The sequence below is a fragment of the Ammospiza caudacuta genome, chromosome 34 (genome assembly GCF_027887145.1).
Source record: "Ammospiza caudacuta isolate bAmmCau1 chromosome 34, bAmmCau1.pri, whole genome shotgun sequence".
In the NCBI taxonomy this organism is placed as follows: Eukaryota; Metazoa; Chordata; class Aves; order Passeriformes; family Passerellidae; genus Ammospiza; species Ammospiza caudacuta.
Window position 1 is genome coordinate 3,241,492 of NC_080626.1, and position 18,292 is coordinate 3,259,783.

General features: G+C 38.6%; 1 protein-coding gene across 2 annotated transcripts in view; it reads right to left on the reverse strand.

Moving 5' to 3' along the window:
- Nucleotides 1-524: 524 nt before the first annotated feature.
- Nucleotides 525-18,292, reverse strand: part of PRMT1 (protein arginine methyltransferase 1) — a 31,781-nt gene continuing 14,013 nt past the window's right edge. For both annotated transcript variants that reach the window (XM_058822734.1, XM_058822735.1), the window contains exons 4-10: nucleotides 17,908-17,971; nucleotides 17,643-17,785; nucleotides 15,878-15,965; nucleotides 12,936-13,051; nucleotides 9,216-9,366; nucleotides 5,417-5,538; nucleotides 525-1,928 (exon numbers count right to left, since the gene is read on the reverse strand). In XM_058822734.1, coding sequence (XP_058678717.1) covers nucleotides 1,845-1,928; nucleotides 5,417-5,538; nucleotides 9,216-9,366; nucleotides 12,936-13,051; nucleotides 15,878-15,965; nucleotides 17,643-17,785; nucleotides 17,908-17,971 — 768 coding nt within the window. In that variant the 3' untranslated portion in view covers nucleotides 525-1,844. The remainder of the gene's footprint in view (nucleotides 1,929-5,416; nucleotides 5,539-9,215; nucleotides 9,367-12,935; nucleotides 13,052-15,877; nucleotides 15,966-17,642; nucleotides 17,786-17,907; nucleotides 17,972-18,292) is intronic.

Here is an 18,292-nt window from a genome sequence, read left to right on the forward strand (position 1 = left end):
TTTGGAAATTTTTGACCCCACCCCCCCCAAAATTTTGGGGATTTTTGACCACCCCCCCCAAAATTTTGGGGATTTTTGACCCCAATCCCCCAAAATTTTGGGGATTTTTGACCCCAACCCCCCCAAAATTTTGGGGATTTTTGACCCCACCCCCCCAAAATTTTGGGGATTTTTGACCCCAACCCCCCCAAAATTTTGAAAATTTTTGACCCCACCCCCCCCAAAATTTTGGGGATTTTTGACCCCACCCTCCCCAAAATTTTGGGGATTTTTGACCCCAACCCCCCCAAAATTTTGGGGATTTTTGACCCCAACCCCCCCCCAAAATTTTTGGGATTTTTGACCCCAACCTCCCCCCAAAATTTTGGGGATTTTTGACCCCAACCCCCCCAAAATTTTTGGGATTTTTGACCCCAACCCCCCTAAAATTTTGGGGACCCCCCCCAAAAATTCCGAGCTGGAGCCCCCTCCCCTTTATTTGCCTTTATTCGATATAAAAACATAACTTACAAAGGGGGGGAGGGGAGCCCCGAAACCGCCCCTCCCCCACCCCCAAATCCCCTCCCCCACCCCCAAATTGCTGCCGGGGGGGGGGAGGGGAGGAACGGCCCCAAAAACCCCAAAAATGGGAAAAAAACCCCAAAATTTGAGAGAAAACGGGGGAAAAAATATCAAAATTTGGGGAATAAAATGGGGGAAAACCTCAAAAATTTGGGGAACCCCAAAATGGAAAAAATCCCCAAAATTTGGGAGAAAACGGGGGAAAAAAAAAATCAAAATTTGGGGAATAAAATGGGGGAAAATCCCAAAAATTTGGGGAAGCCAAAAATGAAAAAAAACCCCAAAATTTGGGAGAAAACGAGCGGAAAAAAAAATCAAAATTTGGGGAATAAAATGGGGGAAAATCCGAAAAATTTGGGGAACCAAAATGGAAAAAAACCCCAAAATTTGGGGAACAAAAAGGGGGAAAAAAAAATCAAAATTTGGGGAATAAAATGAGGGAAAATCCCAAAAATTTGGGGAACCCCAAAATGGAAAAAAAACCCCAAAAGTTTGCGGAGTAAAATGGGAAAAAACCCCACAAAATTGGGGGCTGTGAAAATGGGAATAAACCCCAAAAATTTGAAGAACAAAAAGGGGAAAAACATCTCAGAAATTGAGGGAAAAACGGCAAAAAATTTGGGTCAAAAAGAAGGAAAAAATATCCCAAAAATTTGGGGAACAAAAAGGGGGAAAATCCCAAATATTGGGGGGAGAAAAGCCAAAAAATTTGGGGAAAAAAAAAAAAATCAAAATTTGGGGGACAAAACAGAAAAAAACCCCAAAAATTTGGGGAACCCCAAAATGAGAAAAAAACCCCAAATCTGGGGAACAAAATGGGGAAAACCCTCAAAATTTGGGGCCCCCAAATGAGGTAAAGAAAAGAATTTTGGGGTCCCAAAATGAGGAAAAAAACCCCCAAAAATTGGGTTCTCAAAAAGGGGGGGAAATTCCAAAATTTTGGAGTTCAAAATGGGGCAAAACCCCCCCAAGTTTGGGGTCAAGAAACCAAAATTTTGGGGTCTCAAAAAAATGAAAATAAAAACCCCCCAAAAATTCAGGTCCAAAATTGGGCAAAATCCCCAAATTTTGGGGTTTTGGTGCCCCCACGTGGTGAAAAGCGGGAACTGCAGCGCCCCCAATTTTGGGATTTTTTGGGGGATTTTTTGGGGTTTTTTTGGGGATTTTCGGGGGATTTTTTTGGGATTTTTTGGGGATTTTTGGGGGATTTTTTGGGGTTTTTGGGGGGGGTTTGGGGCAGGTTTGGGGTTGGATTTTGGGGTGCATTCCGGGGGTTGGGCCCCCTAACGCATGCGGTAATCGGTGGAGCAGGAGAGTTCGCAGAGCTGCCCCTTGAAGTCCAGGTCGATGGTGAAGTCCAGGTCGCGCTTTTGGGGAGAGAAATTGGGATTTTGGGACATCCAGAAATTCATAAAAATCCCCACAAAACCCCGGATTTGAAATGATCCCCAAAATGATGGAATCGATCCCAAAATTCCCTCCAAATGTCACCAAACTTACCCCGAATTCCCTCCCAAAAATGTCCCAAAATCCCTCGGAAAAATCCCTCAAATTTTTTTTTAACCATTCCTGAAATAGTCCCAAAATTCCCCTGAAAAATCAAAAAAATTCCCCCCAAAAATTCCCCCAAAATCCCCAAATTTCCCCCACAAAATCCCAAAAATTTCCTCAAAAAAACACTCCAAAATACCTTAACAAAAATCCAAATTTCCCTCCTAAAAAACACAAAAAAATCCCCAAGAATCACTCAACCCCCCCAAAATCTCTCAAAAAAACCACCAAAAATTCCCCCATGAAAACCTTGATAAAAAAACCAAAAAGTCCCCAAAAATCGCTCAACTCCCCCAAAATCTCTCAAAAAAACCACCCAAAATTCCCCCATGAAAACCTTGAAAAATCCCTCAAAAATTCATCTAAAAATCCCCCCAAAAATCCCTCAATGAAACCCCAAAAAACCATCTTAGATATCCTGAAAAATTTCTCCATAAATCCCCCAAAAAAGCGAAAAAAATCCCTCAAAAATCCCTCTGAAAAATTCCTCCATAAATCCCCAAAAAAATCCCCAAAAATCCCTCTGAAAAATTCCTCCAAAAATCCCTCAAAAATCCCCAGAAAATTCCCCCCAAACATTTCAAAAAATCCTGAGAAACACCCACAAAAATTCCCAAAAAACCCCAACATTCTTCCAAAAATCCCCCAAAATCCCCAAAAATCCCTCTGAAAAACTCCTCCAAAAATCCCCAAAATATCGGAAAAAAATCCCCAAAAATCCCCAAAAATTCCCCTAAAACATTTCAAAAAATCCTGAGAAACACCCAAAAAATTTCCCATAAAGACCCCAACCTTCTCCCAAAAATTCCCCCAAAAATTTTTGAAAAAATCCCAGAAAAATCCCCAAAAATCCCTCTGAAAAATTCCTCCATAAATCCCCCAAAAAATCGAAAAAAAATCCCCAAAAATCAAAAATCCCTGTGAAAAATTCCTCCACAAATCCCCAAAAAATCCCCAAAAATCCCTCAAAAATCCCCAGAAAATCCCCCCAAAACATTTCAAAAAATCCTGAGAAACACCCAAAAAAGTCCACAAAAAACCCCCAACGTTCTCCCGAAAATTCCCCCAAAAATTTTTGAAAAAATCTCCAAAAAATCCCCAAAAATCCCTCTGAAAAATTCCTCCATAAATCCCCAAAAACCAAAAATCCCTCTGAAAAATTCCTCCATAAATCCCCCAAAAAATCCCCAAAATCCCTCTGAAAAATTCCTCAATAAATCCCAAAAAAATCGAAATAAAATCCCCAAAAATCCCTCTGAAAAATTCCTCCATAAATCCCAAAAAATTCCCCAAAAATCCCTCTGAAAAATTCCTCCATAAATCCCAAAAAATTCCCCAAAAATCCCTCTGAAAAATTCCTCCAAAAATGACCAAAAAAATAAAAAAAAATCCCCAAAAATCCCTCTGAAAAAATCCTCCATAAATCCCCAAAAAAATCCCCAAAAATCCCCAAACATCCCTCTGAAAAATTCCTCCATAAATCCCCAAAAATCCCCCTGAAAAATTCCTCCATAAATCCCCCAAAAAATCGAAAAAAAATCCCCAAAACCCAAAAATCCCTCTGAAAAATTCCTCCATAAATCCCCCAAAAAATCCCTCTGAAAAATTCCTCCAAAAATGACCAAAAAAATAAAAAAAAAAATCCCCAAAAATCCCTCTGAAAAATTCCTCCATAAATCCCCCAAAAAATCGAAAATAAATCCCTCTGAAAAATTCCTCCATCAATCCTCAAAAAATCCCCAAAAATCCCCCCAAAACATTTCAAAAAATCCTGAGAAACACCCACAAAAATTCCCATAAAAACCCCAACCTTCTTCCAAAAATTCCCCCAAAAATTTTTGAAAAAATCCCTGAAAAATCCCCAAAAATCCCTCTGAAAGATTCCTCCATAAATCCCAAAAAAAAATCCCCAAAAAATCCCTCTGAAAAATTCCTCCATAAATCCCCCAAAAAATCGAAAAAAAATCCCCAAAAATCCCTCAAAAATCCCCAGAAAATCCCCCCAAAACATTCCAAAAATCCTGAGAAACACCCACAAAAATTCCCATAAAAACCCCGACCTTCTCTCAAAAATTCCCAAAAATTCCCCTAAAAATTTTGAAAAAATCCCCAAAAATCCCCCTGAAAAATTCCTCCATAAATCCCCAAAAATCCCTCTGAAAAATTCCTCAAAAAATCCCAAAAAATCGAAATAAAATCCCCAAAAATCCCTCTGAAAAATTCCTCCATAAATCCCCCAAAAAAATCCCCAAAAATCCATCTGAAAAATTCTTTCATAAATGCCCCAAAAATCCCTCTGAAAAATGCCTCCAAAAATCCCCAAAAAAATCGAAAAAAATCCCCAAAAATCCCCAGAAAATTCCCCCAAAACATTTCAGAAAATCCTGAGAAACACCCACAAAAATTCCCAAAAAACCCCCAACGTTCTCCCAAAAATTCCCAAAAATTCCCCAAAAATTTTTTAAAAAATCCCCGAAAAATCCCCCTGAAAAATTCCTCCATAAATCCCCCAAAAAATTCCCAAAAATCCCTCTGAAAAATTCCTCCATAAATCCCCAAAAAAATCCCAAAAATCCCTCTGAAAAATTCCTCCATAAATCCCAAAAAAATCCCAAAAATCCCTCTGAAAAATTCCTCCATAAATCCCCAAAAAAATCCCCAAAAATCCCCAGAAAATTCCCCCAAAACATTTCAAAAAATCCTGCGAAACACCCACAAAAATTCCCAAAAAACCCCCAACGTTCTCCCAAAAATCCAAAAAAATTCCCCCAAAAATTTTTGAAAAAATCCCCGAAAAATCCCCCTGAAAAATTCCTCCATAAATCCCCCAAAAAATCCCTCTGAAAAATTCCTCCATAAATCCCCAAAAAAATCCCCAAAAATCCCTCTGAAAAATTCCTCCATAAATCCCCCCCCAAAAAAATCGAAAAAGAATCCCCAAAAACCAAAAATCCCTCTGAAAAATTCCTCCATAAATCCCAAAAAAATCCCAAAAATCCCTCTGAAAAATTCCTCCATAAATCCCAAAAAAATCCCAAAAATCCCTCTGAAAAATTCCTCCAAAAATCCCAAAAAAAATCGAAAAAAATCCCCAAAAATCCCCAGAAAATTCCCCCAAAACATTTCAGAAAATCCTGAGAAACACCCACAGAAATTCCCAAAAATTCCCCCAAAAATTTTTGAAAAAATCCCGGAAAATTCCGACTGAACAAAAACCCCCCAAAACCCCCCAAAAAGCCCCAAAATTGTGGATTTTCCCCCAAATTGCCCCAAAATCGTGGATTTTCGGCGCTGTGTCGCTCACGTTGTTCTTGGCGTTTGGTTTCATGGTGATGGTGCCGAAGATTTCCTCGCCGCTCTTCACCGTCAGGTATTCCTCCATGTAGAACACCGTCTGCTTCCAGTGCGTGTACGGCGACTCGGGGCCTGAAAATCCACAAAAATCACACAAAAATCCATAAAAATCACCCCAAAAATTGGGAAAATCCATTCTGCTTCTTACCCCAAAATTTCAGCTTTTTACCCCGAGTTTTTCCCTTTTTATTCTGATTTTTTAGCTATTTTTTACCCATTTTTTTTCTGATTTTTTAGCTATTTTTTGCCCATTTTTTCTGATTTTTTAGCCATTTTTTACCCATTTTTTTCTGATTTTTAGCTATTTTTTACCCATTTTTTTCGGATTTTTCAGCGATTTTTAACCCATTTTTTACTGATTTTTTAGCTATTTTTTACCCATTTTTTGCTGATTTTTTAGCTATTTTTTACCCATTTTTTGCTGATTTTTTCCCACTTTTTTCTCATTTTTTACCCATTTTTGTCTGGTTTTTCACCCATTTTTTCATCATTTAAACCTATTTTTAATCTATTTTTCCCCTGGGTTTCCCTCCATGTAGAACACCGTCTGCTTCCAGTGCGTGTACGGCGACTCGGGGCCTGAAAATCCACAAAAATCACACGAAAATCCATAAAAATCACCCCAAAAATTGGGAAAATCCATTCTGCTTCTTACCCCAAAATTTCAGCTTTTTACCCCGAGTTTTTCCCTTTTTATTCTGATTTTTTAGCTATTTTTTATCCATTTTTTTCGGATTTTTTAGCCATTTTTTACCCATTTTTTTCTCATTTTTTACCCATTCTTTTTAGATGTTTTACCTATATTTTACCCATTTTTATCTGGCTTTTTACACATTTTTTCAGCATTTTAAACCTATTTTTAATCAATTTTTTAATCTATTTTTCCCCTGCATTTCCCTCCATGTAGAACACCGTCTGCTTCCAGTGCGTGTACGGCGACTCGGGGCCTGCAAATCCACAAAAATCACACAAAAATCCATAAAAATCACCCCAAAATTTGGGAAAATCCATTCTGCTTCTTACCCCAAAATTTCAGCTTTTTACCCCGAGTTTTTCCCTTTTTATTCTGATTTTTTAGCTATTTTTTACCAATTTTTTTCATATTTTTTAGCTATTTTTTGCCCATTTTTTCTGATTTTTTAGCCATTTTTTACCCATTTTTTTCTGATTTTTAGCTATTTTTTACCCATTTTTTTCGGATTTTTCAGCGATTTTTAACCCATTTTTTACTGATTTTTTAGCTATTTTTTACCCATTTTTTGCTGATTTTTTAGCTATTTTTTACCCATTTTTTGCTGATTTTTTCCCACTTTTTTCTCATTTTTTACCCATTTTTGTCAGGTTTTTCACCCATTTTTTCATCATTTAAACCTATTTTTAATCTATTTTTCCCCTGGATTTCCCTCCATGTAGAACACCGTCTGCTTCCAGTGCGTGTACGGCGACTCGGGGCCTGAAAATCCACAAAAATCACACAAAAATCCATAAAAATCACCCCAAAATTTGGGAAAATCCATTCTGCTTCTTACCCCAAAATTTCAGCTTTTTACCCCTTTTTATTCTGATTTTTTACCCATTTTTTTGGATTTTTTAGCCATTTTTTACCCATTTTTTTTCAGATTTTTTAGCCATTTTTTACCTATTTTTTCCCATTTTTTTCTCATTTTTTTCTGATTTTTTAGCTATTTTTTACCCATTTTTTCTGATTTTTAGCCATTTTTTACCCATTTTTTTCAGATTTTTAAGCTATGTTTTACCCATTTTTTTCAGATTTTTTACCCATTTTTTACCCATTTTTTTCTGATTTTTAGCCATGTTTTACCCATTTTTTACCCATGTTTTCCGGATTTTTTAGCTATTTTTTACCCATATTTTGCTGATTTTTTAGCTTTTTTTACCCAATTTTTTCTGGTTTTTTAGCTAATTTTTACCCATTTTTTCCGGATTTTTTTAGCTATTTTTTACCCTTTTTTTTTTTTTTTAATATTTTTTAGCCATTTTTTACCCATTTTTTTCAGATTTTTTCCCATTTTTTTCTCATTTTTTTCGGATTTTTTAGCTATGTTTTACCCATTTTTTCTGATTTTGTTAGCCATTTTTTACCCATTTTTTGTTGATTTTGAGCTATTTTTTACTGAATTTTTTCTGATTTTTTAGCTATTTTTTACCCATTTTTTCTGATTTTTTACCCATTTTTTACCAATTTTTTTGGATTTTTTAGCTATTTTTTACCCATTTTTTCGGAATTTTTAGTGATTTTTTTACTGAATTTTTTCTGATTTTTAAAGCTATTTTTTACCCATTTTTTTCTGATTTTTTACCTATTTTTTACCCTTGTTTTTCTGATTTTTTAGCTATTTTTTACCCATTTTTCCTGACTTTTTACCCATTTCTTCCCCATTTTTTCTGATTTTTTTACCTATGTTTTGCCCATTTTTTTCTGCTTTTTTCGCTATTTCTTACCAATTTTCCCCCCCATTTTCTGCCCTTCTTTCCAGCATTTTTTCCCATCTTTTCTCTATTTTTCCCTGATTTTTCACGTATTTTTGACCCATTTCCCCCCCAGTTTTTACCTCTTTTCCCAGCATTTTTTACCCATTTTAAAATCTATTTCCCCTCCCCATTTTTTACCTTTTTTCCATTTTTCTTTGTCTTTCTCCTCTAAAATTTAATTTATTTTTATCCTGGCTGGCCCCCAATTTTCAGCTCTTTTCCCATAAAAAAGCCCCCAAAAATCCCCCCAGAAACACCCAAAAAATGCCAGAAAAAATCCCCAAAATTCCCCAAATCCCAAATGAACCAAAATCGGGAGAATTTGCCCCAAATTGCTGCTGGAGCCGTCGCTGTGCTCGGGCAAAGTTGGGCTAAAAACCCACAATAAATGCTCCAAAAATCCCCAAAAAACCCCAAAAATTGTAAAAAAAAAGCCCAAAAACCACCGGAAAAAGCCCAAAAAATTCCCAGAATTCCCAAATTGCCCAAAATTTGCCCAAAATTGCCCAAAATTGCCGGAATCAGCCCCGAAATCTCTGCTGGCAGCGCGTGAGCTCCGTGTGGAAGCCAGAGCTCAAATCACATTAAAAAACGCTCCAAAAAAACCCCAAAAAAGCCAGAAAAATTAAAAAAAAAAATATTTAAAAATCTCAAACTCCAAATGAACCAAAACCGGGAGAATTTGCCCCAAATTCCTGCTGGAGCAGTCGCTGTGCTTGGGCAAAGTTGGGCTAAAAACACATAAAAAATGCTCCAAAAATCCCCAAAAAACACCCAAAAATTGTAAAAAAAAAGCCCAAAAACCACCAGAAAAAGCCCCAAAAATTCCCAGAATTCCCAAATTGCCCAAAATTTGCCCAAAATTGCCCAAAATTTCAGGAATCAGCCCCAATTCCTGGTGGAGAAGCCGCGTCTCTGCTGGCAGCGCGTGTGGAAGCGCGAGCTCAAATCACACTAAAAAACGCTCAAAAAAACCCCAAAAAAAAGCCAGAAAAATTACAAAAAAATATTTAAAAATCTCCAACTCCTAAATGAACCAAAACTGAGAGAATTTACCCCAAACTCCCGCGGGAGAAGTCGCCGGGCTCGTGCAAAGCGCGGCCAAAAACGAACTGAAAAACCACCAAAAAAACGCCCAAAAATCACCCAGAAAAACCCAAAAAACGCCGAAAAAAAGCCCAAAAAACGCCGAAAAAAAGCCCAAAATCGCCAAATTTCCCAAATTGCCCAAAAAGCGAGGATTGAGCCCCAATTACTGGTGGAGAAGCCGGTTCTCTTGTGGCAGCGCGTGAACTCGATGTTGAAGTACGCCACCAGCGCGTGCACGTAATCGTTGCGCTTCACCTGCAGGCAGAACGGCGCCGTGAACGTCAGCTCCTCCACCTTCACCGTGTAGATGTCCACCTCCTGGCCAGGGGAGACAGAAAAATGGGAAAAGGGTGAAAATTTGGGGAAAAACGGTGAAAATTTGGGAAAAAAAGGTGAAAATTTGGGAAAAAAAGGTGAAAAAATGGCGAAAATCGGGTTAGAAATGGCTTAGAAATGGAGAAAATTGGGTTAGAAATGAACCCAAACCAATCCTGAACTCAGCTCCTCCACCTTCACCGTGTACATGTCCAACTCCTGGCCAGGGGAAACACAGAAAGGGGAAAAAAGGGGAAAATTTGGGGAAAAACGGTGAAAATTTGGGAAAAAAAGGTGAAAATTTGGGGAAAAACGGTGAAAAAATGGCGAAAATCGGGTTAAAAATGGCTTAAAAATGGAGAAAGTTGGGTGAGAAATGAACCCAAACCAATCCCAAACTCAGCTCCTCCACCTTCATCACGTAAATTTCCACCTCCTGGCAAGGGAAAATGCAATAAGGGGAAAAATGGTGAAAATTTGGGGAAAAAAGGTGAAAAAATGGCGAAAATCGGGTTAGAAATGGAGAAAATTGGGTTAGAAATGAACCCAAACCAATCCCAAACTCAGCTCCTCCACCTTCACCGTGTAAATGTCCAACTCCGGGGCAGGGGAAACACAAAAAATGGGAAAAAGGTGAAAATTTGGGGAAAAACGGTGAAAATTTGGGAAAAAAAGGTGAAAATTTGGGGAAAAATGGTGAAAAAATGGCGAAAATCGGGTTAAAAATGGCTTAAAAATGGAGAAAGTTGGGTGAGAAATGAACCCAAACCAATCCCAAACTCAGCTCCTCCACCTTCACCGTGTAAATGTCCAACTCCTGGCCAGGGGAAACACAGAAAGGGGAAAAAAGGGGAAAATTTGGGGAAAAACGGTGAAAATTTGGGAAAAAAAGGTGAAAATTTGGGGAAAAACGGTGAAAAAATGGCGAAAATCGGATTAAAAATGGCTTAAAAATGGAGAAAGTTGGGTGAGAAATGAACCCAAACCAATCCCAAACTCAGCTCCTCCACCTTCATCACGTAAATTTCCACCTCCTGGCAAGGGAAAATGCAATAAGGGGAAAAATGGTGAAAATTTGGGGAAAAAAGGTGAAAATTTGGGGAAAAACGGTGAAAAAATGGCGAAAATCGGGTTAGAAATGGAGAAAATTGGGTTAGAAATGAACCCAAACCAATCCCAAACTCAGCTCCTCCACCTTCACCGTGTACATGTCCACCTCCGGGGCAGGGGAAATACAAAAAGGGGAAAAAAGGTGAAAATTTGGGAAAAAAGGTGAAAATTTGGGAAAAAAAGGTGAAAAAATGGTGAAAATCGGGTTAAAAATGGCTTAAAAATGGAGAAAGTTGGGTGAGAAATGAACCCAAACCAATCCCAAACTCAGCTCCTCCACCTTCACCGTGTACATGTCCACCTCCTGGCCGGGGGAAACACAAAAAGGGGAAAAAAGGGGAAAATTTGGGGAAAAACGGTGAAAATTTGGGAAAAAAAGGTGAAAATTTGGGAAAAAAAGGTGAAAAAATGGCGAAAATCGGGTTAGAAATGGCTTAGAAATGGAGAAAATTGGGTTAGAAATGAACCCAAACCAATCCCGAACTCAGCTCCTCCACCTTCACCGTGTACATGTCCAACTCCTGGCCAAGGGAAACACAAAAAGGGGAAAAAGGTGAAAATTTGGGAAAAAAAGGTGAAAATTTGGGGAAAAAAGGTGAAAAAATGGCGAAAATCGGGTTAGAAATGGCTTAGAAATGGAGAAAATTGGGTGAGAAATGAACCAAAACCAATCCTGAACTCAGCTCCTCCACCTTCACCGTGTACATGTCCAACTCCTGGCCAAGGGAAACACAAAAAGGGGAAAAAGGTGAAAATTTGGGGAAAAACGGTGAAAATTTGGGAAAAAAAGGTGAAAATTTGGGGAAAAATGGTGAAAAAATGGCGAAAATCGGGTTAAAAATGGCTTAAAAATGGAGAAAGTTGGGTGAGAAATGAACCAAAACCAATCCTGAACTCAGCTCCTCCACCTTCACCGTGTACATGTCCACCTCCTGGCCGGGGGAAACACAAAAAGGGGAAAAACGGTGAAAATTTGGGGAAAAAAGGTGAAAAAATGGCGAAAATCGGGTTAGAAATGGCTTAGAAATGGAGAAAATTGGGTGAGAAATGAACCAAACCAATCCCAAACTCAGCTCCTCCACCTTCACGTTGTACATGTCCAACTCCGGGGAAGGAGAAACACAAAAAGGGGAAAAATGGTGAAAATTTGGAGAAAAAAGGTGAAAATTTGGGGAAAAAAGGTGAAAATTTAGGGAAAAAAGGTGAAAAAATGGCGAAAATCGGGTTAGAAATGGAGAAAATTGGGTTAGAAATGAACCCAAACCAATCCTGAACTCAGCTCCTCCACCTTCACCGTGTACATGTCCAACTCCGGGGCAGGGGAAACACAAAAAGGGGAAAAATGGTGAAAATTTGGGAAAAAACGGTGAAAAAATGGCGAAAATCGGGTTAGAAATGGCTTAAAAATGGAGAAAATTGGATTTAAAATGGAGAAAATTGGGTGAGAAATGAACCAAACCAATCCCAAACTCAGCTCCTCCACCTTCACCGTGTAAATGTCCAACTCCTGGCCAGGAGAAACACAAAAAGGGGAAAAAAGGTGAAAATTTGGGGAAAAAAGGTGAAAATTTGGGAAAAAAAGGTGAAAAAATGGTGAAAATCGGATTAAAAATGGCCTAAAAATTGAGAAAATTGGGGGAGAAATGGTAAAAAAATGGAGAAATTTTTGGGGTTTTTTTGGGAAAATTTTGGGATATTTCTGGGGTGATTTTGGGGGATATTTTCAGGATGTTTTTGGGATAATTTTGGGCTGTTTCTGCAGGAATTTCAGGATCATTTTGGGCCATTCTCAGGATTTTTTGGGGTTTTTTTTTGGATTTTTTTGGGCTAATTTTGGGATTATTTCAGGATATTTCTGGGATTTTTTTGGGGGGGGTGTTTTTGGTGTTTTATTTCTGATTTTCGGGAGATATTTCTGGGAGATTTCTTGGATATTCTTGGGAATATTTTTGGAATAATTTGGGGATAATTTTGGGCTATTTTCAGGATATTTTTCGTATTTTTGGGGGATCATTTTGGGTTATTTTCAGGATGCTTTAGAGATAATTTCAGGATATTTTTGGGGTGGTTTTAGGGTATTTTTGAGCTAATTTTAGGATATTTTTGGGGTGGTTTTGGGCTATTTTTAGGACATTTTTGGGGTGTTTTTAGGATATTTTTGGGGTGGTTTTGGGCTATTTTTAGGATATTTTTGGGGTGTTTCTAGGACATTTTTGGGGTGTTTTTAGGATATTTTTGGGGTGGTTTTGGGCTATTTTTAGGACATTTTTGGGGTGGTTTTGGGCTATTTTTAGGACATTTTTGGGGTGTTTTTAGGATATTTTTGGGCTATTTTTAGGATATTTTTGGGGTTATTTTTGGAAGAAATTTGGCATATTTTCAGGGTATTTCTGGGATAATTTCAGGGTATTTCTGGGATAATTTCAGGGTATTTCAGGCTATTTTCAGGACATCTGGGGCACCTTGATGAGGCAGGCGTTGGTGACGAGCTGCTTGGGATCCACCACGTCCACCAGGGGCTCCTTGATGGCCACGTCCTTGATGCACGACATGTCGAAGCCGTACACGTTCTCCCACCCTGGGAAAAGAAATTCATTCATTCATTCTTTCATTCATTCATTCTTTCATTCATTCTTTCATTCATTCATTTGTTCATTCTTTCATTCTTTCATTCGTTCATTCATTCATTCATTCATTCATTCATTGGAACTCGGGGCAATCCTGGGGCCCAGAAATACCCAAAAAAATCCCCTCAAAAATCCCACAAAAATTCCCCCAAAATCCCCTTTTTTCCCTTTTTTTTTCTCCTTTTCTCCCTTTATTCTTTTCCATTTTTGGAGGTTCTGACAGCCTAAAGCTTTCCCAAAAATATCCCCAAAGAGTCTCCAAAATTTGCCCAAAAACCCTCCTCCAAAAATAGCAAAAAAATCTCTCTAAAATCCTCCCAGAATTTGTAAAAAATCCCGAAAAATCTCCAAAAAGTCACAAAAAATCCCCAAAATTTGAAAAAAACATCCGTAGATAATTCCTGAAAAAGTTACCCAAAGCTCCCCCAGGAAGCCACAAAAAATCCCTTTAAAAATCCCAAAAAATTCCCCAAAAAAATTTCTGAAAAATCCCCCCCAATAAATCCCTTTAAAAATCTTTAGAAATCCCTGAAAAAAATCCCCAAAACTTGAAAAAAAATCCCCAAAAATCCGCCCAAAAATCCCCAGGAATTTCCCCAAAATCCTCCAAAATTCCTGTACAATTCCCAGAAAATGTCCAAACCCCCAACCCTCCCCAAAAAGCCAAAAATTCTCCCCAAAATTATCAAAAAAAACCCTGAAAAATTTCCTGAAAAGGATTACAAGAGTTCTGGAAAAATCCCCACAAAATGGCCAAAAAGTCCCCGAAAAATCCTCGGAAAATTCCCTTTAAAAAATCCAAAAAATTCCCCCCCCAAAAATTCCTGAAAAATCCCTTAAAAAATCCCTTAAAAATCCTTAGAAATTCCTGAAAAAAATCCCCCCAAAATTTAAAAAAATTCCCAGAAAAACTTGAAAAAAAAATCCCCAAAATTTCCCCCAAAAATCCCCAGGAATTTCCCAAAAAATCCTCCAAAATTCCTGTACAATTCCCAGAAAATGTCCAAACCCCCAAAGGTCCCCAAAAAGCCAAAAATTCTCCCCAAAATTCTCAAAAAAAACCCTGAAAAATTTCCTGAAAAGGATTAAAAGAGTTCCGGAAAAATCCCCACAAAATGGCCAAAAAGTCCCCGAAAAATCCTTGGAAAATTCCCTTTAAAAAACCCCTAAAAATCCCCCCAAAAAATTCCTGAAAAATCCCTTAAAAATCCTTAGAAATCCCTGAAAAAAATCCCTAAAACTTGAAAAAAAATCCCCAAAATTCCGCCCAAAAATCCCCAGGAATTTCCCAAAAAATCCTGCAAAATTCCTGTACAATTCCCAGAAAATGTCCAAACCCCCAACCCTCCCCAAAAAGCCAAAAATTCTCCCCAAAATTCTCCAAAAAATCCTGAAAAATTTCCTGAGAAGGATTAAAAAAGTTCTGGAAAAATCCCCACAAAATGGCCAAAAAGTCCCTGAAAAATCCTCGGAAAATTCCCCAAAAATCCCCAATAAATCCCCAATAAATCATCAATAAATCCCCAGTAAATCATCAATAAATCCCCAATGTTTTCCCAATAAATCATCAATAAATCCCCAATAAATCATCAATAAATCCCCAATGTTTTCCCAATAAATCCCCAATAAATCCCCAATAAATCATCAATAAATCCCCAAAGTTTTCCCAATAAATCCCCAATAAATCATCAATAAATCCCCAATAAATCATCAATCAATAACCAATAAACAATCAATAACTGATAACTCACAGTGGATTTTGTAATCCTTGTACTGCCTGTCCTCGATGGCCGTCACGTACAGCTCCCCCAATCAATAACCAATCAATGCCCGATCAATCCCTGATAAATCCCCAATAAATCCCCAATAAAACCTCAATCAATCCCCAATCAATAACCGATCAATAACCAATAAAGGATCAATAACCGATAACTCACAGTGGATTTTATAATCCTTGTACTGCCTGTCCTCGATGGCCGTCACGTACAGCTCCCCCAATCAATAACCAATCAATAACCAATCAATCCCTGATAAATCCCCAATCAATCCCCAATCAATAACCGATCAATAACCAATAAATGATCAATAACCGATAACTCACAGTGGATTTTGTAGCCCTTGTACTGCCTGTCCTCGATGGCCGTCACGTACAGCTCCCCCAATCAATAACCAATCAATAACCAATCAATCACCAATCAATCCCTAATCAATAACCAATAAATGATCAATAATCAATAACTCAGTGGATTTTGTAATCCTTGTACTGCCTGTCCTCGATGGCCGTCACGTACAGCTCCCCCAATCAATCCCCAATAAATTCCCAATAAAACGTCAATCAATCCCCAATAAAACCTCAATCAATCCCCAATCAATCATCAATCAATAACCAATAAACAATCAATAACTGATAACTCACAGTGGATTTTGTAGTCCTTGTACTGCCTGTCCTCGATGGCCGTCACGTACAGCTCCCCCAATCAATAACCAATCAATCCCCGATCAATCCCCAATCAGTCCCCAATCAATCCCCAATAAATCCCCTATAAATTCCCAATAAAACCTCAATCAATCCCCAATCAATCCCCAATCAATAACCAATAAATGATCAATAACCGATAACTCACAGTGGATTTTGTAATCCTTGTACTGCCTGTCCTCGATGGCCGTCACGTACAGCTCCCCCAATCAATAACCAATCAATCCCCAATCAATCACCAATCAATCCCCAATCAATCACCAATCAATAACCGATCAATAACCAATAATCAATAACTCACAGTGGATTTTGTAGTCCTTGTACTGCCTGTCCTCGATGGCCGTCACGTACAGGGTGGCGCGGTCGGGGAAGATCAGCCCGTCCGGGGTCTGCACCAAAATCCCAAAATTCCAATTTTTTTCGGGAATTTTTGGGGATTTTTTGGAGATTTTTTGGTATTTTTGGGGAATTTTCGCGGATTTTTAATGGGATTTTTTTTTGGATTTTTTGGGCGATTTTTTGAGGTTTTTCAGGGGAATTTTTTGGGAATTTTCCACGGATTTTTTTTTTTTTTTGGAGTATTTTTGGGGGCTTTTTTTGGGAATCTTTGAGGGAATTTTCCTGGCTATTTTGGGGGATCTTTTGTGATTTATTGGGAGACTTTTTTGGGAATTTTCCTGGGGATTTCTGGAGATTTTTTCTGGGGATTTTGGGGATTTTTTTGCAATTTTCCTGAGAATTTTTCTGGGGATTTCTCCGGGGATTTCAGGGGTGAATTTTCGGGGGATTTTCCTGGGATTTTTGGGGTGAATTTCTGGGATTTTGGGGATTTTTTTCCAATTTTCCTGAGGATTTTTCTGGGGATTTTTGGGGTGAATTTTCGGGGGATTTTCCTGGGTATTTCTGGAGATTTTTTCTGGGGATTTTGGGGGATTTTTTTGCAATTTTCCTGGGGATTTTTCTGGGATTTTTGGGGTGAATTTCTGGGATTTTGGGGGATTTTTTTGCAATTTTCCTGAGAATTTTCCTGGGGATTTTTCTGGGATTTTTGGGGTGAATTTCTGTGATTTTGGGGGATATTTTTGCAATTTTCCTGAGGATTTTTCTGGGGATTTCCCCGGGGATTTTTGGGGTGAATTTCTGGGATTTTGGGGGATTTTTTTCCAATTTTCCTGGGGATTTTTCTGAGGATTTCCCTGGGATTTTTGGGGGATTTTTCTGGGATTTTTGGGGTGAATTTCTGTGATTTTGGGGGATTTTTTTGCAATTTTCCTGGGGATTTTTCTGGGGATTTCCCCAGGGATTTTTTTGGGATTTTTCTGGGATTTCTGGGGTGAATTTCTGGGATTTTGGGGGATTTTTTTGCAATTTTCCTGGGGATTTTTCTGGGATTTTTGGGGTGAATTTCTGTGATTTTGGGGGATATTTTTGCAATTTTCCTGGGGATTTTTCTGGGATTTTTGGGGTGAATTTCTGGGATTTTGGGGGATTTTTTTCCAATTTTCCTGAGGATTTTTCTGGGGATTTCCCAGGGGATTTTTGGGGTGAATTTCTGGGATTTTGGGGGGGTTTTTTGCAATTTTCATGGGGATTTTTCTGGGGATTTTTGGAGGATTTTCCTGGGATTTTTGGGGTGAATTTCTGGGATTTTGGGGGATTTTTTTCCAATTTTCCTGGGGATTTTTCTGGGGATTTCCCAGGGGATTTTTGGGGTGAATTTTCGGGGGATTTTCCTGGGTATTTCTGGAGATTTTTTCTGGGGATTTTGGGGATTTTTTGCAATTTTTCTGGGGATTTCCCTGGGGATTTTTGGGGAATTTTTCTGGGATTTTTGGGGTGAATTTCTGGGATTTTTGGGGTGAATTTCCTCGGATTTTTGGGGTGAATTTCTGGGATTTTTGGGGTGAATTTCTGGGATTTTGGGGGATTTTTTCCAATTTTCCTGGGGATTTTTCTGGGGATTTCCCCTGGGATTTTTCTGGGATTTTTGGGGTGAATTTCCTCGGATTTTTGGGGGATTTTTCTGGGATTTTTGGGGTGAATTTCTGCGATTTTGGGGCTCTCACCAGCCATTTATCCCGGGCGTAGATGACCGTGTTCAGCATGGACTCGTAGAACAAACAATAGCCCATCCACTCGCTGATGATGATGTCGACTTTCTCCACCGGCAGCTCCACCTCCTCCACCTTGCCCTTGATGATGGAAACCACTGAAAAAGGAGAAAATGGGGAAAATTCCAGAATATTCTGGAGAATTTGGGGTTTGGGGGCAATTCTGGGGTGATTTTTGGGGAGGTTTTGGGAGGATTTCGGGGCATTTTGGGGCTCTCACCGTGGTCCAGTTTGTTGGCCTTGACGATCTTGACGGCGTAGTCGGAGATGCTCGAGCACTCGATCTGGGCAGGGACACAAAAGCACCTCAAAATCCGAAAATTCACCCCAAAATTCCCCAAATCCACATCAAAATCCAAAAAGTTCACCTCAAAATCCTCAAATTCACCCCAAAATTCCCCAAATCCACCTTAAAATCCCAAAAATTCACCCCAAAAATCTTTAAATTCACCCCAAAATTCCTCAAATCCACCCCAAAATCCTCAAATCCACCTCAAAATCCTCAAATTCACCCCAAATTCCCCAAATCCACCTCAAAATCCCAAAAATTCACCCCAAAATTCCCCAAATCCACCTCAAAATCCTCAAATTCAATCCAAAATCCT